This window comes from Accipiter gentilis, chromosome 30, assembly GCF_929443795.1.
Source record: "Accipiter gentilis chromosome 30, bAccGen1.1, whole genome shotgun sequence".
Taxonomy (NCBI): Eukaryota; Metazoa; Chordata; class Aves; order Accipitriformes; family Accipitridae; genus Astur; species Astur gentilis.
The window spans coordinates 21,317,050-21,334,609 of NC_064909.1; the positions used below are offsets into that span (position 1 = coordinate 21,317,050).

At 53.2% G+C, this 17,560-nt stretch overlaps 1 protein-coding gene across 6 annotated transcripts in view; it reads left to right on the forward strand.

Annotated features, from left to right (window-relative positions):
- LOC126052553 (cullin-9-like) overlaps positions 1–17,560 on the forward strand; it is a 35,565-nt gene that overhangs the window by 17,549 nt on the left and 456 nt on the right. For 3 of the 6 annotated variants that reach the window (XR_007510080.1, XR_007510082.1, XR_007510084.1), the window contains 23 exons: positions 44–219; positions 557–690; positions 770–949; positions 1,151–1,266; positions 1,682–1,864; positions 2,049–2,206; positions 2,513–2,723; positions 2,821–2,986; positions 3,112–3,257; positions 3,398–3,515; positions 3,789–3,991; positions 4,072–4,331; positions 4,409–4,772; positions 5,092–5,232; positions 9,403–9,567; positions 9,660–9,823; positions 10,728–10,821; positions 11,023–11,097; positions 11,580–11,690; positions 13,029–13,146; positions 13,497–13,630; positions 13,828–13,919; positions 14,902–15,436. Coding sequence is in view for 1 of the 6 variants with exons in the window: in XM_049833378.1 (XP_049689335.1) it covers positions 44–219; positions 557–690; positions 770–949; positions 1,151–1,266; positions 1,682–1,864; positions 2,049–2,206; positions 2,513–2,723; positions 2,821–2,986; positions 3,112–3,257; positions 3,398–3,515; positions 3,789–3,991; positions 4,072–4,331; positions 4,409–4,772; positions 5,092–5,232; positions 9,403–9,567; positions 9,660–9,823; positions 10,728–10,821; positions 11,023–11,097; positions 11,580–11,690; positions 13,029–13,146; positions 13,497–13,630; positions 13,828–13,919; positions 14,902–15,100 (3,708 nt within the window). In the remaining 5 variants the exon portion in view is untranslated. Of the gene's footprint in view, positions 1–43; positions 220–556; positions 691–769; positions 950–1,150; positions 1,267–1,681; positions 1,865–2,048; positions 2,207–2,512; positions 2,724–2,820; positions 2,987–3,111; positions 3,258–3,397; positions 3,516–3,788; positions 3,992–4,071; positions 4,332–4,408; positions 4,773–5,091; positions 5,233–9,402; positions 9,568–9,659; positions 9,824–10,727; positions 10,822–11,022; positions 11,098–11,579; positions 11,691–13,028; positions 13,147–13,496; positions 13,631–13,827; positions 13,920–14,901; positions 16,048–17,372; positions 17,462–17,560 lie in introns of those variants that run through there. The other 3 variants (XR_007510081.1, XR_007510083.1, XM_049833378.1) reach the window with 3 other exon arrangements.

Below are 17,560 nucleotides of genomic sequence, written 5' to 3' on the forward strand. Positions count from 1 at the left end.
GGGGCCGGGGACCTGCGGAGCTGAGGGTCGCGCTCTCCCACAGGGTGGCATCGACACGCGTGTGCGTGGCATCGAGGTGCTGGGTCCCAAGCCGACGTTCTGGCCCATCTTCAAGGAGCAGCTGTGCCGGCGGACGTTCCTCTCCTGCACTGCTCGGGCTCACGCCTGGTGCGAGGAGATCTGCCGTGACCGGGGGTGTCTGCTGCAGCTCTTCGGCAGGTGGGTTGGCTCCTGCCCACGCCATCGCGTCCCCTCACAGGCCGTGAGGGTGACTGCGGGGCCGGGAGAGGAGCAGCCGGGTGTCCCGCAGGGCTGGGGCCACCTCGGGGTCCCCCAGGTTTAAGCTGCGCATGTGGGCGCAGCTCACCCCCCCGAGAGAGGTGGCCTGCAGGCGCAGGCAGGATCTCGCGGCTGCAGGTGCAGCACAGCCCCCCATTTTGGCAGGGGCTGCCGAGCCGTCGTGCCTGGCAAGGGGCAGAGCGGGGAGCGACGTCCGAGCTCTGCTTTCCCAGGGGGATCTCCCCAGCCGTCAGCAGGTGCCCGGTCGCTGTTGCAGGCTGAACCGGGCGCTGCGGCACGAGCAGGGCTTCGCCGACCGCTTCCTTCCTGACGACGAGGCAGCCCGCGCCTTGGGCAGGACGTGCTGGGAGGCCCTGGTGAACCCCTTGGTGCAGAGCATCACCAGCCCAGGTACCCCGCGCTCTCCCGGGCCCGTCGGCACCGTGCCCCGGGCTGCGGCACCCCGCTCTGAGCCCGCTTGGCCTCGCAGACCCGCGTGGCATCAGCCCCCTGGCCTGGCTGCTGAGTGAGTACCTGGAGAGCGTGGAGCCGTCCGGCTGCGCCACGAGCCGCGGTGCCGTCTTTGGTTCCTGCGTGCGGCGCCTGACCCAGCTCCTGGTGCACGTGGACCCCGGCAGCGGCCTGGAGCCGGAGGAGGCGAGGACAGCCGGTGAGCGAGGGGCTGCCCTCCCGTGGGGCTGGGCAAGGGGTGGTCCCAAGCGCCAGGCTGTGGCCACGGGGAGCCCTGTGGCACGGGAGGCTCCCGGGCTCGTGGTCGTGCCTTCCCGGCATCTCCTCTGCCCTGCGCTCCCGGGGAGCGGGGAAGGCTGCTGGCAGTCAGCATGCTGAGCTCAGGGTTGTCCCTCGGCAGGCAGGAAGGAGGGGAAGAACAAGGAGGTACCAGCCAGGGCTGTGAAGGTGGCGGTGGAGAAGTCGAGCAGCCTGCGGGGCATCTCACAGTGCTGGCGTGGCGTGGTGCAGCAGCAGGTAGAGCTTGGGGGGCCGGAGAGGGCGCGTGGGACCCCGCACCGGGTGGGCATAGGGGGGAGCGGGGCTGTTCCTGGTCTCCGTGGGGCCTGGAGGGGTGTGGGGGCAGCCCCACTGTGCTCTCCACCCTCCTAGAGCTCATGCTTCAGGCCGGGAGACGGGTACGGCATCAGGCCACTTATTTTTTGCTGCGCTGCTGTCTGGCCCCCCGCAGCCCCTGCCCACCCTCGGGGCTGCGCTCCCGCCTTGCTGCAAAACTCTCGGTCGCCCACGGCTGCACCGGGGCCTTGGCTCGTCCCCTGGCCGGGACCTGGGTGGTCAGCGTTGGCGGAGCGAGGCTGGGGCTGCAGACCTTCCCGCAGGCCACGGGCATGTCCCGCTGTGGGGCTCAGCCCTGTCGTGCCGCATCCTGCAGGTGCAGCGGTTCCTGGAGGTGGCGGGGCAGGCGCCGGACCTCGTGGAGCGATACTGCGGGCTGTACCAGCGCCTGCGCGGCGCCACGGAGGAGCTCTTCGGGCAACAGGCCGCCTTCGTGCTGGCCTTGGGCCAGGGCTTCGCGGGGGCTTTGCTGCAGCTCTCCTTCCTTACCACCCTGCACGTGAGTCGAGGGAGCGCGGCGCGGGGGCCGGCACGCTCCTGCCCGGACCTGACGCCTGGGCACCCTCGGCCCCTGCCCGAGAGCCCCAGGGCTTGCCGGATGCTCCCCTCGGGGCCGTTCCCCCAGCCTGGCCCTGCAGCCACCCGGCAAGACCCCTCCGCAGCCAGCCCCGTGCCTTCCGCAGGTGAGCGAGCAGTTCGCCCGCTACCTTGACGTGCAGATCCAGGAGCTCCACGGGGCTGCGGGCAGCACGAGGCCGCTGTGGCGGCTGCAGCGGATCCTGGAGCCCTTCGTCGTCTTCAGCGGCCTGGAGCTCGCCCACACCTTTGAGCACTTCTACCGGTGAGGGGCCAGGGGCTGCCGTGTGTCTACGGGACTGGAGTGCGTGGCGCGGTGTGGCGTGGTGCGGCGGTGCTGAGGCTGTGACTGAGCCCGAGCTGGCACAGCAGTGGTCCTCCCGCTTTGCTTTTCCCGGCTCCGGCACACGGAGGGAAGGCTGCGAGGACCCACGGGCGCTGCCGGAGGCACGCCCCGCTGGCGACGGGGAGGGGAGACGGGTGCTGCCGGGCCCGTCTCCATCTCCTGCTGGCCGACCGATGGCCACGGGGCTCAGGCCGGCCCCTGACCTGACGCCGGTGGCTGTGGCAGGCACTACCTGGGCGACCGGCTCCTGGTGCAAGGGCCGTCCTGGCTGGAAGGAGCCATCGTGGAGCAGATCGGGCTGTGCTTCCCTAGCCGCTTCCCCCAAGAGATGCTGAGCAACTTGGCCGAGTCGGAGGAGCTCCAGCAGCAGTTCTACCTCTTCCAGCTACAGGAGCGGGACAAGCAGCTGCTGGAGCTGGACGTGGACCCGGACGAGGTGAGCGTGCCGGTGGGGCGGGAGGCTGGGGGCTGCCCACCTTCCTCACGGGGATCCGGGGGCCTCTTCTGAGCTGCCCTCATGTCCACGTGCCCAGGCACCAGGGACGGCCTCGGTGGCGGACGGGCCGGAGGTGAAGGTGCTAGCCCTGTCCCCGCGCTGCTGGCCCATTTCCCCGTTCTGCTACATGGATGAACCCGGGAGGTTTTTCTCAGCGGCGCTGAGCTCCCCGCTGGACGAATTCGCCGACTTCTGCCGACAGAGTGAGTGTCGCGGCGGTGGGCGCGGGTCTCGCCGGGGCCCGGGTCCTCCGCAGGAGCGCTGGGCTGCACTGGGAGCGCCCGGCAGAGCTGGCCCCCGGCCCTCGCGCTGACGCCGTCTCTGGCAGGCCAGAGCCAGCTGGGCTGGGAGTGCACGAAGCCCCGGCGGTTGCAGTGGACGTGGCTGGGCCACGCCGAGCTGCGCTTTGGAGACTGCGTCCTCCACGTGTCCACGCTGCAGATGTACATCCTGCTGTGCTTCAACAGCGCCGAGGTAGGAGCCGGGGCCGCGGCGGATGCTGGAGCGCGGCGGGGCCCTGTCCTCCCTTCCGCCGGGGTCTCCGGCGGGCTTTGGGGCTGGACCTGCAGCTGGTGGGTCTCGGCTGGCCGTTCCCCTCCTGCGCTCTCCTGCAGGAGGTGGCCGTGGAGGCCCTGCTGCAGGCTACGGGGCTCCCCGCTGACCTGGTGCACCACGCGCTGACGCCGCTGACCCACGGCGAGGGCGTCCTGGTGCGGAGCTGCACGCCGGGAGGTGAGCGTGGGGCCGGGGCACCCCGGGGGGGTGCTGGGGTAGGGGAGGCGAGTCTGTCTGCCGGCGCGTGGGTGGTTGGGTTTCGGGTCTGCGTGTGGGGCTGGGGACCGGGGCCAGGGATTGCGTGTGCGGCTGTCGCTTGGGGGGGACCAAGGCTGACGCCTGCGGAGGCAGCGGCGGGAGGCCCGGGGTCGGGTTCGACAGCCCCGCGGGGGGCCTGGGGCTCCTTCAGGGCCCATTTCGGGGCTCGGCTGACCCTGGGTCGGGTGCTAGCTCCAGGTGCGCTGCGGCTGAACCAGGCGGCCCTGGCCCGTGCCTCTGGCCGCCACCTGAGGCTGCTGCCCCGGCAGAGGTACCTGCGGGCAGAGAGGGCTGACGTCAGCGCCCTGGAAAGGAAGAGGAACGTCCTCTGCTGCCTCATCACCCGCATCCTCAAGGTGGAGAAGCAGCTCCACATTGACAACCTGGTGTTTAGGGTATGGAGGGCTCGGGGGGCAGAGAGGGGCTGCCCGGGTGCTGCGCCGCACTGCAGCGTGGGGCTCCCTTGGTGCTGTAGGTGATCGATGCCTGCCAGAAGGGCGAGTTGGGGCCGGGGCTGCGATTCCTGAGCTTCTGCTGCCACAGCGTGGACGTGCTGTCCTGTGTCCTGCACCTGCTGAACCAGGGCTATCTCCGGCGCCAGGAGGAGAGGCCTCATGTCTTGGAATACATCTCTGCTGAACCCACAACACCTCTTGGGGGCCAGGCACAGATGGTTTTCCAGAGCAGGCCACCAGAGGCATCTCTGGATGAGGACAGCATAGACTGCCTGTATGGGTAGGGATGCACGTCACCAGGTGTGGAGGGGTGTGCATCTCTACCCTGTATGGTCATGACACGTTTTTCCACGTCAGGTTGAATCCTGGCATAGGCAGGTCGGAAGACTTTCTCATGGCAATGCTGCAGGTGCCAATGGGGCACACGCTTAGTCCAGAGGAGGCAAAGCTGCTCATGAACCAGACAGTTCAGCAGGTCCAGGATACTCTGAGCATCCCGGATGATGTTGCTCGGCACCTCCTCATGCACTGCAGGTGGAATGTGGATTTCCTGATCCAGTGCTACGTGGAGAACCGTGAGACCTTGCTCATCTCCTCCGGGCTGCAAGTGCAGGATGCCCAGCCTCCCCCAAGCCCAGGAACCCACTGCCCGGTCTGTATGAACCAGCTGTGTCCCACTGAGAAGCCACCAACTCTCTGTTGCCTGCACTACTGCTGCAAGGTAAAGGTCCTTGGGGTCTTTGGCTCCTGTAACTTGGTAGGGAATTGCTGCTGCCTAGTTGGAGCAGCTGTTCTTTGTCTGAAGATATTATCAGGTGATTTACACAGAACTCATACATTCTCTTTTCTCAGCTCCCTTGTTTGTTGTGATCCTTCAGCTCCTGATTAGTCTGTTCCCACTTTTGTGTTTTTGAGTACTTATCCACAGTTTGTGGTGGTATCATGCACCTGCTGCTGGGTGGGGTGGGCTTCCAGGGTCATATATGGCCGAGGTGGTGCAGCTCCTGTTTAGCTCTGATGTCTCCTCTCTGCCTTCGCAGCCCTGTTGGAGTGAGTATCTCACGACTCGCATTGAACAGAACATGGTTGTCAACTGCACCTGTCCCATATCTGAGTGCCGCGCACAGCCAACTACAGCCTTCATTTGTTCCATCGTTTCCTCCGAGGAGATTATAGCCAAGGTGAAGTAGGGGAGGTGGTTCCTGCGTGTCCAAGCTCTGTTTCATTTTGGTCAGCACTAGCAGATAATCTTCCTGCCGCTTTTCCCTTTCCCATTCCTAAGACTGGCAGGGTGATAATTGAGGCAAACCAGATTTCTGCCCAGCGGTGTGTCTGTTGTCTCTGATCGTGGTCAATACCAGCTATTCAGGAAAGCATAACATCAGCAAAAGAGCACAGTGGTATTTTCTCTAAACGTGTCTGCAGCAAACAACGTTTCAGATGCATCTTCAGTTGAGGACCAGGTGAGAGCTGTGGTAGTAGCTCATGACAAGTATCCTCTGCTGGTATGCTGGAAGCAAATGTAAAATCTAGGACAAATGAAGAGAAAACATTTGAGCAATTTCATTTTTTCGCTGCATCAATGACCCCGACATCCTTTCTCTTCCATCAGTCTCTGGCTTTGGGCACCTCAGGTTTTTGTGAAGGTGATAGAAGTTACCACATCAGACTTAATTTTCGTTCTAAGTCTGTGTAGGTCTACAAACATCTCTAAACCAGCCTTCCTGAGCTCTGCTCACCTTAGTCCTCAGTCAGCAGGGGGCAGCAGGAGCTGCTTGTTCTGAGGCAGGAGCTACTTTTTCTCCCTATTCTTTCAGTTTTTAGTTATTATTTAGAGCTGAATGCCCTCCCCACCTAACGGCAGAGCTGTGGCTGTCACATGACAGACTCTTTTTGTTAATTGCTAGACAGAACGGGCGTCTCATCTGTTTTTTCCACTGCTCTGTTGTGTTTGACAGGTCTCCACCAGCAATTGCTTCTCCAAAAATATTCTTTCTCCTCTTCCAGTTCGTTACTGTCATTACGATCCTGTGTGAACAGTCATAAGGAGAAACGAACAGTAGCTGTAAAGACTGCTCTATCTTATAATTTTTCTTTAAACTTGCATCCTGGCAACCAAAATGGGCAAGGCTACAGAAAAGCATTTGCGTTGATGTATCTTTTGTATTTTGTTTTCTATAAGAACTGCTTGGAGAATTAGTGCATGTATCTGGGCAGTTAGTTCTTACTGGCTTTGCAAATCCTGTAGTCACAGCTGTCTTGAGAGCAGGATTTAATATCCTGTTGCTATGGCTGTTTTATTAAAAAAAATTATTGCCTGTCAACATAAACTGCAGACAATTTTAACAAGTCGCTCTGCTGCTCTCACTGGAATGTTATCTGTTTCCCTTTTTGCTCAGTAAGTGGTATGGCTGGGGCATTAATGCCTCGTGCAGTCACACATTCAGTCATAGAATAATTTAAGTTGCAGTAATCTGTGGAGATCTCTGGTCCAACCCTGTACTCAAAATAGGCAGATTATTGTGTGAAGATCAAATGCTGAAGTTAAAAAAAAATGCTTCAGATTCAGTCTTCTCTGTATCTTACCTGTAGGTAGCTCTAGGCAGTGATAAGATCCCCATCTGCTAACTTCTCCCCATGATGAACAAACCCAGCTCTCTCAACCCCCCCTCATACATTCTGTGCTCCAGCCCCGACTGTCTTGGTGGCCTATGGATGACATTTTCTCTGATCTATTAAGGTCTGTCTTGTCCTTGGAAGCCCAAACTGTTCCCGATATCTAATTGTGTCACCAGTGCCAAACAGCTATGAGAAATCCCTTCCCTTGCCTGCTGGCTGCGCTCTTGCTAATACGAGAATATTTGAGTTTAAACTTTTCATGCTTGTATTTCTACAAAGCATAAACCCTGTCGTGTTTCTGAAAGAGGTTTTCTCTCAACCTTATTTCCCTCAAGTTCCTTGAGAGTCTGTTCTTCAGAGGTGATCCTCTGTTCTGCCCCCAGGGATTCTTTGCTGGGAATCATGCTGTAGACTCCGTACTTAGATTAACTCGAGCGTGTGCAAAGGTTCCTCTAAGATCTGTTGGTCAGTGTCATGCAGTACTTGGCAATTTCTTGATTGTACCTGGCTAGTTTTCTTCCCAGACCTTCATTGGACACTTGTTCCCTCTCCTTTTAGGCTTCCTGAGAGCAGCTCTTTCTCTTATGGTTCCAGTAGGAATCTTAGATCTGCTTCAGCGGTTGCATCTCTGTCTCCTCTTCACCGAGAAAACAGGATAGAGCAAAACTCCAGGCATCAGACCTTGTGAAATTCAGCCTCTGTGAAGGCTGTGATTTGGTGCTGTCTGCTGTCTCAAGTACCCATTTATCTCTCTGTGTACGGGTGTCTGGGCAGAAATGATCACATCGGCTATCAACAGGATGACAGCAGACACAGATGTAGCCTCCCTGAGGAGAATGAAGTGGCTTTGTTGGGACTTTGCCTCTACCAGGCATTTTGCCATGACACAGGCTGACATCCTTGCAGCCTGTCAACACACACTCTCTGGCTTAGGTTGCCTGATAGAGAGAATAAACGAGGGAGATAAACGAATGAGAGCCCTCTCTGAGGCCCTGTAGTGCTCAGGGCTTGTACCTTTTCTCTCTAGTGCTCGTCGTGACCTGTGTTGTCCTTTCTGTGCCTGGTGGCTAACTCCAGGTATGCAAAAATCTTTGCAGGAGGGCTGTGAAGACTATAGGATGTCTTCTGAACTTCCTCTAGCTTTGTGTATGTTTCCACAGTCTTTACAGTAACTGAGCATAGAAAACTAAGCTACTATGTGCAGTAGGTTGCATCCCTGGGTCCCTACCTGAACTGTTCCTTAACGATAACCACTTTGCCTTGTCCTCTGCAGTAATGTCTAGAGGCTGTGGGCAAAGCGAATCTCCTTTCCCTTTGAACGTCATGTAACTAAGCAAAAGTCTGCTGAGGAACTTAAAACCAGAAAAAGTTAAAAAGAGCACCTGATAGCTTTCTATGGTGAGATGATTGGCTTGGTGGATGAGGGGAGACGGTGTTCATCTTGGCTTTAGCAAGGGTTTCTACACCAGCATCCACAACACTCTCAGAAAAAAACCTGATGAAGTACAAGCTGGATGAGTGGACAGTGGGATGGCCCGCTGAGCTCAAAGGGTTATGATGGCAGAAAGCTCAGCTAGAGGCCAGTCACTAGTGGTATAACCCAGAGGTTGATACTAAGGTTAATATTGTTTCACATCTTCACTGATGACCTGTATGGTGGGTCCAAGTGCACTCTCAGCAAATTTATAGATGATAAACAGCTGGGAGGACTGATTGATGCTCCAGATGGTTGTGCTGCCATTCAGAGTGACCTCAACAGGCTAGAGAACTTGGCAAACAAGAATATCATTAAGTTCAACAAAGGGAAATGCCAAGTCCTGCTCCTGGGGTGGAATAATCCAGTGCAACTGTATGTGCTGGGGGCCAACCATCTGCAAAGCAGCCCTGCAGGAAAAAAAAAAAGGGATCGTGGTGGACACAAGTTGAACATAAGCCAGCAGTGTGCCCTTGTGGCGAAGAAGGTCCAGTAGCATCTTAGGCTGAATTAGGAAGAGCAGTGACAGCAGGCTAAGGAAAGTGATTCTTCCCCTCTACCCAGTGCTGGTGAGACCACACCTGGAGTATTATGTCCATTTCTGGGCTCACTAGTACAAGAAAGACGTGGACATACTGGGGAGAATCCAGCAAAAGGCCACAAAGATGATTTAGGTTTTGGAATACCTCTTCTGAGAGAGCTGGTTTTGTTTAACCTGGAGAAGAGAAGGCTCAGGGTGAATCTTATCAACATGTGTAAATACACAAATGGGATTAAGGAGCCAGATTCTTCTTGGTGATATGCAGTGAAAGGATAAGAGGCAGCGGACACTAATTTAAATACAAGGAATTCCATTTAAACATAAGAAAACTTTTTTTTTTTTAACAGTAGGAGTAATGGGACATTGGAACAGGTTCGGCAGAGAGGCTTGTAGTCTCTATCCTTGGGTATGCTCAAAACCCAACTGGATGTGGTCCTGAGCAACCCTGCTTTGAGCTGGAAGGGTTGGACTAGTTTTTTATCTCCAGAAGTGCCTTCCAACCTCAGCTATTCTATGATTACATGAAGCAGCCTCCAGATATGACACAAGGGGTGGGCAGTTTCCACAAAGGGAATGAAAGAATAAACTAACTTGATGCTGTTTTGTTGTGAGCAGTTGTTTAGTCAGATATAGAGCCCAGAGGCACCAGACCCAAGTTGTAAGGCCTAACTTTGCAGCTTCTCTGCCTTAAATCTCCTTCTCGGCTTCTTATTGCAGTATGAAAAAGCCCTCCTCAGAGGCTACGTTGAGTGTTGCTCCAACCTGACGTGGTGCACCAACCCTCAGGGCTGTGATCAGATCCTCCTTAAGGATGGACTTGGCTACGGGGCAGCCTGTTCCAAGTGCTCCTGGATATCCTGCTTCAACTGCAACTTCCCAGAGGTGAGGCTGAGCTGAGTCATGGCAGGCGGTGCTCTCTTGGGTTTGGCACACGCCGTTCTGCTTTTGTGTGGTTGACTGGCTCTCTCTTCCAGGCCCATTATCCTGCCAGCTGCAGCCACATGTCTCAGTGGGTGGATGATGATGGGTACTATGAGGGAATGACAAGTGAAGCCCAAAGCAAACATCTGGCTAAGCTCATTTCGAAGCATTGCCCAAGCTGCCGGGCTCAGATAGAGAAAAATGAGGGGTGCCTGCAGTGAGTATCCATTTTTGTTTGCTACTGAAGACAGGAGTGGGCAAAGACATGCAGTTAGGTCTACTGTGGGTTTTTTTGGCTGTGGAGCAAGTGTTACGGCAGGTGTGTTTTATAGTTTTAGAAGAATGAGCGATTGCTTTTAATTCCTAGGAAAAGCAAAATGTTTCCCAGCATTCAGACTTAAATCCATTGATAGCTCTGTAGTAGAACCCAAACTCATTTCGCAATACCTTTTTATAGCACACGCTTGTCTGCTCTCATAATCTGCTATAGACATACAGAGGTACAGGTTAGGGGAATGGATAGCTAAGCAGCATTTTTTTCTTTCATGCTCAGCTATTCCTGTGACTTTAAGCAATTTTCTTTTAACTGCCTCTTTTGAATTGGCTTGGATTGCCGGCAGCTTTTTACACGATAGGGGAGTTCTCTCCAGCTTTGAAGCCAGAGCTTAGGAGTCACCATTTGGTTCTTTCTTGCACTGGCGTAGTCCTTCATGCCCAGCTGTGATTTATCCCCACACACGTGTGGCCCTAGGGCTGTGCAATGCCTTTCTGCACTGTGGAGTGCTGTATTACTGAGGGAAGAGGTGAGGCGCTCATGTGGATCTTGCTTCAAACTGTGGGATGCTTAGTTCACCCTTCAAGTACTTGGTAAGTTGGTACTGTGAGATCTGTGCTGCCAGTTTACCCAGCTCGTTTTTGGAGGCACAATGACTGGTTTTAAGCGTCATCTGCGTCCAGCAACGGCTTTAAAAAATACACACAGGGAAATGCGTAGTACTGAGTGAATGGAAGTGACTGGATCTCACGCTCCAGCCCTGTGAATTAGGGGAATGCTGGGAGGAACTGTCTGCAAGCGGCTGTTAGGACTGACTGATTCCCATTGTTCTTCTCCTGCCATGCAGTATGACATGTGCAAAGTGTAATCACGGCTTCTGTTGGCGTTGCCTCAAGCCCTGGAGGCCGACTCATAAGGATTATTACAACTGCTCTGCTATGGTGAGTGGTTTGCTGTATCTCAGCGGTTCATGCTTGTGTTCGGACGCACCTGGCCTCTCCGAGGGAGGGTGAGGATCTCCAGTTGTGCCCTTGCCAGTAATATTGATAGTATTGTCAAAGTCTGTGTCTGTGGTAGCCATTTCCAGGCAACCCTGGTACTTGAGGGAAATGGCTACAGGTTACTTCTACTTCTCCTTTCAGGTGAGTAAAGCAGCTTGGCAGGAGAAGCGTTTTCAGGATTACAATGAGAGATGCACCTTTCATCATCATGCAAGGGTAAGGCCTCCTCCTTCCTTTGCAGATGCTGATTCTGTTGCCTTAGCCCTGGTGAGCAGGACAGTTTCTGTTGTGTCTCAGTGTATTTTATCTGAAGCTGAGAAGCAGACTTTGGATCCAGGTGGAGGTGCCTGATCATTTTGCCTTTGTTCTGATGCAAGGGGTGTTTCTTGGCCTGCTTTCTTCTACCAGATCTGTTGTGGAAACTGGACACCTAACTTGTGGTGTTCACTTGCTCAAACTGATGCAGTACTTGGAAGCAATGGCAACTGAAGGCTGAACTCTAGGTGGAGCTGAGATACTCTAAAAATGACACAGCAGAGATGTCATAGCTGGATGCAGTAAATGCTCTCCTGCTGCCTGCATCTTCTGGGATGGTGCTTCAGGATGCTTAGCAATTATCTGTGTGGAAGGTGCTATTTTTTTGATCTTGTGGAGCTTGACATTGACTTATTTTTTTTTTCCTCCTTTGGTTATTGCAGGAATTTGCCATGAGTCTGAGGAACAGGGTTTCTTCCATCAGTGAGATGCCAAAAATTAGGACTTTGACCTTTGTTCTTGATGCCTGCAAAGTGCTAGAACAGGCACGGAAGGTAAGGCTGGATAACAGGCTTGCTGAGGTTTAGGCCTAATTCTTTTGGTGTGTTTTATTGCTTTTCTTAAAGTGAGGAGATGCTAACCTTGCTCTATTCCAAACAAGGGGAGACAGAAGAAGCTCGACCGGAGGACTAGCATCAAGACAGGGGGAAGAGCTCATGTCTGCCTTTCCCTGCTCTCACTCTGAGTTGGGCTCTGTCTGTAGTGTTGCTCACAGTCAGGTCATAGGATTTGGAGCTTAGCTCAAGTTGACACCATGGAATCAGCACAAGGATCTATATTTCGGGTTTTCATATACTGGGTTTGGTCCATTCCAATTTGAAAGGCCCCACTGGTGGTACTTAGCTTTTGAAAGCTCTCCTGATGGTATGTTACAGTCAGGAAGTCCCTCTTGATATCAGCTCATGTTAGGATTTTCCTTTCTTAACTTCATTTCATGAGCCATAGGTGTTTGGGGAGCACTGAGTTACCTACTGCATGCCCCGATAGCCACATTATGAAGGATTTGCAGTGCAGCTACTGGATGTGTGCAGTAAGCCTGTGACAGCATACGCCTGCAATGGCTTCTATCCCCTGAAACATAGGAAGGAGGTGGGAATCGCCTTTGCAGTATTGCCTCTGTAATATATACCTCATTTGTGCAGGCAAACTTGATTTTGAGAGAGGCGTGTGGAGCAAGGGTGTCTGACCCTGTTTTGCCTTTTCAGTAGGGTAGCCCCTATGTTTGCCAGGATATATATCACTGTTGCTTGCTGCTGCTGGCTTTTCTGGCCCATTTCTTTAAATGGCAGCAGTGGTCTTGTTTCCTGCTGGGTGCCTGGATGGCTTTAGGGGTCATTCATTTGTAATAGGAGTTTGTCACTTGTTGAAATGCCTTTGTTGTGGGCTCTTGGTGCTGTATAGCACCGTGACTGCTTCCCTTTGGGCTCAGTTCTCTCTGTTCGTTGCCACTTGAGTTCAACCTTGGCTGCCCAGCAATGTGTAGATTCTGTGTGCTGGTTGTTTTGCCTCTGCCTGCTGGTCAGTCACACTTGTTAAGCATTTACAGTCTGTCGTCTTGTGATGTTTTGCAGGTGGGAACAATCAGGTATTTTCAGACTTCAGTACAAAATAATTACACATTAATTTCCAGTCCTATGGGTAGCTCTAGGTAGCCTGGCACTTCTGCCACTTGGCATAATGGCTCACTGGGCTATCGCCACAGACCAGAAGTGCTGCCAGGCTTCTCTCAGCCATGGATGCGTAATGAAGTCTGGAAGGGTTTGATGCTACTCTCTTCTTGTCCACTCTGAAGCTGAAGGAGGACGCTTACAGCATGATCTGTACCTCTCCAGGTGCTGGCCTACTCCTGTGTGTACAGCTACTATAACCAGGACACTGAGAGCATGGATGTTGTGGAACAGCAGACTGAGAGCCTAGAGCTGCACACTAATGCTCTGCAGATCCTTCTGGGTAAGTCCTGCAGCCTCTCCAAAGTAAAGACTAGCATTCCCAGCTGTTTGGTTCAAAGGGTGGCAGCTCTGTAGTGGGACAGCAGCGCACGCACCAGCACCCAGCTGGTCTCTCTCACTTCTCCCAGCCCATTTTTGCCACCTTGATGTCATTTCTTGGAAGTCCACTGAAGCAGTTTTGCTGCCAGTGGAGATCGATGCAGTAAGGAGCAACACATTCCCTTCTGAAAGAGGAATGTATGTGCACAGGAGACCTAAGTCGCTGTGACTGGCTTCATAATCAGAGCCAAGGTACTTGGTCTCTGCTTAAGACTGTGGGAAGCAGCGTGACTTTGTTGGCCTTGATTGCAGAGGAAACCCTGCTGCAGTACCAGGACCTGGCCTCTTCTCTTCAGCTCCTGAAAGCAGAGCATTTCAGTACTGGTTTGGAGTTGGTACACCAGATCAAGGAGCGTCTCTTTGCAATTCTCTGGCACTCCACACAGGTGAAGTCCACAGGCCCATTAGTGGCTTGTCTTGCTCTGGTCTAGTTTGATCTTAGGCAAACCTAGAAAGGGGCTTGATCAGCTCTGAGGGGATAGACTTTCAGTGCTGTGTATAAGTAGGGAAGGGGTTTGCAGCACAAAACACACCCCAAATCGCATATTGTCTCTCTCTTCCGGCTGTTCTTCTGTACTAGCAGGATTTCCATGTTGGGCTCCAGACTTTGGCAGATCCTGGTCAGAGAAAGGTGAAAGTCTCAAATGTGCCTACTTCAGCCCCTGCCTGTATAGGGTGAGTTCTCTTAGCAGGGTAACAAGGAAAGGTGGGTGAATGTAGACAAACAGAGTTTTCTCCTGTGCTTGCTGACATACAGAAGAGTTAATAACAGATACTGGTTACTTGCATCCTGTGTTGTGGTTTGAGATAAGGATGCAAGTGACGTAGTGGTATAGGGAGACCAGCAAAACCTCCGCTTGGTATGCAGCTATGGCCAAGAAAGCTCCATCACTGGCAGACCCGGTAATGGAAATTTTTCTCCCTGGACCCTCTTGGGTTTCTGTGGAGAGTCACACTCCCTTCAGAGGTGTATCGCAGATCTAGGAGGTGTCTAGGTGAGAGAAGCAAGAATAAGAACATACACGGGGGGGAGATGGAAGGGCCTGACATTTATTTTCAGAAGGGAAGGGAGAAGAGGTGACACAGCTGTAAAATAGTGTGTTGAGAGGTGAAATGGATGGATTGTTGTTTCCCTGTCCTAAGAGTACTGAGCTGGCAGGTGTTAAGTATGATTGGAAGGTGATGAGTTCGAAACAAAGTCCATTCCTGTATGACACACTGTTTCAACCAAAAAACACAACTGGCATCTGCTATCCCAGTGTGACCAATCCCCTCTGACAGCTACTGTGTTTCCAGCAGCTGAACAGGGTGCTGAGTGTTGCAAGAAAGAATGACAACTGAGTCAAGAGACACTCAGTTTCACAGCAGGGTTTCTGGTCTCCTCGGAATGAGGCTGAGACACCAGAGCTGGTGGCAGACCGTAGCTTCTTTGCCCAGTCACAGGCAGCTCTCTGACACAGCCCGGGGCTGCGTGCATGGATAAGGCCACTTAATCACCTTCTCCTAGGTGCACCTGCATGGCTGCTGTGTCCCTGAGGCATGGCTTTGGACAGGGATGCTGAGGTGATGGTAGCAGGGAGGACGAGGGTGGTGTGGGGCTGGGTTGTGGTTGCTGTTCACAGCCAGGGCTCTACTCTGACGGTCTCCTCCTCAATAGGCCAAAACGTACCATCTTGTGTGACTCCCCCAACACAGATGAAGGTGGCAAAGAGGTTGAAGATGAGGAGTACGAACCACAGTGGCAGGAAGACTATGATGACGATGATGACCTCGATGAAGACAACTTTCTGTTTGATGATGAGTCAGATAATCTTGATTGTGACTCCTACTTTGACGATGATGATGCCTATGACTAGAAGTGGGCTGTCACCCAGCCTGGACCTCTGCCTCTACTCTGTCTCGACCAGTTTGTATTAGTGTCTTTCCTCAAAGGGACATTTCCTCTGGGGGCTACTTGCTCAGTGACTCCCCTTTAATATGCAGGACATTGCTCTGGACAGGTGGGCTGTGTTACTGTGGCCACCTCTCTCAGAAAGACATCTCCTCACCTTTCTCCCTTGTCTCCATTTCTGCCTATAGGTATCTAATTGAGTTAGAAAGTCACAGTCCAGCTGCAAAGTGCGGACTGCTTGCCACCTGTTAAAAGGCTGTTCAGTGTCCTTGGGCATGCTTTTTCCCAGGATTGGGCACAGGTGAGTGTGGCATGTGTCCTAGCATGGCACTGTCTAATACAGCCAGTGTCTAGAAATACCGTAAAGCGATGCGTTTACACTCAAGGCAAAGCCTCCCATCTGGAGCTGGTGGGATTCCCTCCAGAGCCACAGATGGATGTGGTTCAGTGCATTCCTCTAGTTGAGGGGGACAACTTTTTTGCTGCTTGTTGGAGTTGTCTTCTCTGCTATGAAGCAGGATGGGCTGCTATGAGTGGCACAAGTTTGTGGGACTGTTTTTAAGTGTATAAATGTATGCACGCACACACATATATGATATATATATATATGCACAGAGGTTGTTCAGATAATACTTTATCTTTTCAAAAAAGAAAACCCTGAGGAACAAGGGTTGAAAACAGTTCTGTTTAAAAAAAGAAACAGTTTTCTTCTAGCACAAGCCTTCTTGTTGTCTGTGGGGAACATGGGTGTTAAGGGAGAGCAGAACAGTCTTGAGTGAGGAGGATGTGACCTGGATGTGCTTATGCCAGGATTTATTTGTGAAATATGTGTGGGTTTAGGATCCTCACCCAGGCCACGCAGTCTGCCCCGCAAAGTGGCTTTTCCTTCCTGGGTAGTTCAGGGAATAGTAAGAGGTAAGGGGAGGGATGTAAGAGGGCGGGGGGACCAGATCACACGGAGTGATGGGGCTGGTTTTTCTGGGAGCGGGTGCAAGATAGAATGCCTTCATGTTGATGAAAGTAGTAAGAACTGGTGCCCAGCAGAAGGCAGATGTGGGACTGCTGTTGAGGCTTGAGGGGTGATTTGGAGGTTTGTGGGATTGTTTTGGAGATACAGGGCTCTTCTTAGGCCTTGGGGGTCATCTGGGAGAGATGTGGGATTGTTAGGGAATGCTGGGCAGGGGACAGGTGCCAGGGGCAGACCAGGGAGAGGACTGATTTTTCTACTCTCCCCCACCCCCTTGCTCCTAGTCCTGCATTGATTTCAGCCTCGTGGCTGAACCCCAGAGTCTCTCACGGTGGGAGTCCCAACTCTGTTCCCACTACATGGCAGATGGGTTCCCTGCCCCGCAACCCAGACACCTCTCTGGGCCCTCTCCTCAGGGTCGTTAGGGGGAGAGATGTGGTGGGGGTGCCCAGACATCCTTGTCTTCCCCAGCGTGACCAGTCCTTGCAGGAACAGCCTCAATTCCCCAGGTTGCTGGGTGACAGAGGAGAACATCTTAAGTGCTTGAGTTCCTCATGTGGAGGAGACTCATGCCTGGAGTTCCTCATCCACTTTCTCCTGGATGCCTGCTTAAAACCCCAAAAGTCAGAAGGATTGTGAGGCCCTGCATGATATATGTAGTGAAAATCAAGATCAAGCCTTGATCTTCTACTCTGTGAGAGGTTTCTGTCCTCACTGAGCTTGCCCTAAGACACCTGTGTGTCATGGTTTAACCCCAGCTCGCACACTTCCCCACCCACCCAGTGGGATAGGGGAGAGAATTGGGGGGGGGGGGGTAAAACTCGTGGGTTGAGATAAGAACAGTTTAATACAACAGAAAGGAAGAAAATAATAATGATAATGACAATAATAAAAAAAGAATTGGAATATACAAAACAAGTGATGTAAAATGCACTTGCTGACCAATGCCCAGTTAGTTCCTGAGCAGTGATCTGCCCTGCCTGGCCGATTCCCCCCAGTTTATATACTGGGCATGATGGCACATTGTATGGAATACCCCTTTGGCCAGCTGGGGTCAGCTGTCCTGGCTGTGCCCCTCCAGCCTTCTTGCTGGCTGGGCATGGGAAGCTGAAAAATCCTTGACTTTAGACTAAACACTCCTTAGCAACAACTGGAAACATCGGTGTGTTAGCAACATTCTTCCCCTACTAAATCCAAACCATAACACTGTAGCAGCTACTAGAAAGAAAATTAACTCTATCCCAGCTGAAAGCAGGACACTGTGTTACAGGTGTACTGTCCCTGGGGCAGGTCATGGCAGGCACACAGCATCAGAAGTGAGAGCCCTTTGGGGCTCACCCACACCCCCCCACACACTGGGTAGGTGGAAAAAAATAATTTTTTGCCAGTAGTATTTCACTGGCAGCTGGTCTGTGGCCTGAATTGCATAACCATGGGGCCTCCTGTTTATTCTATTCC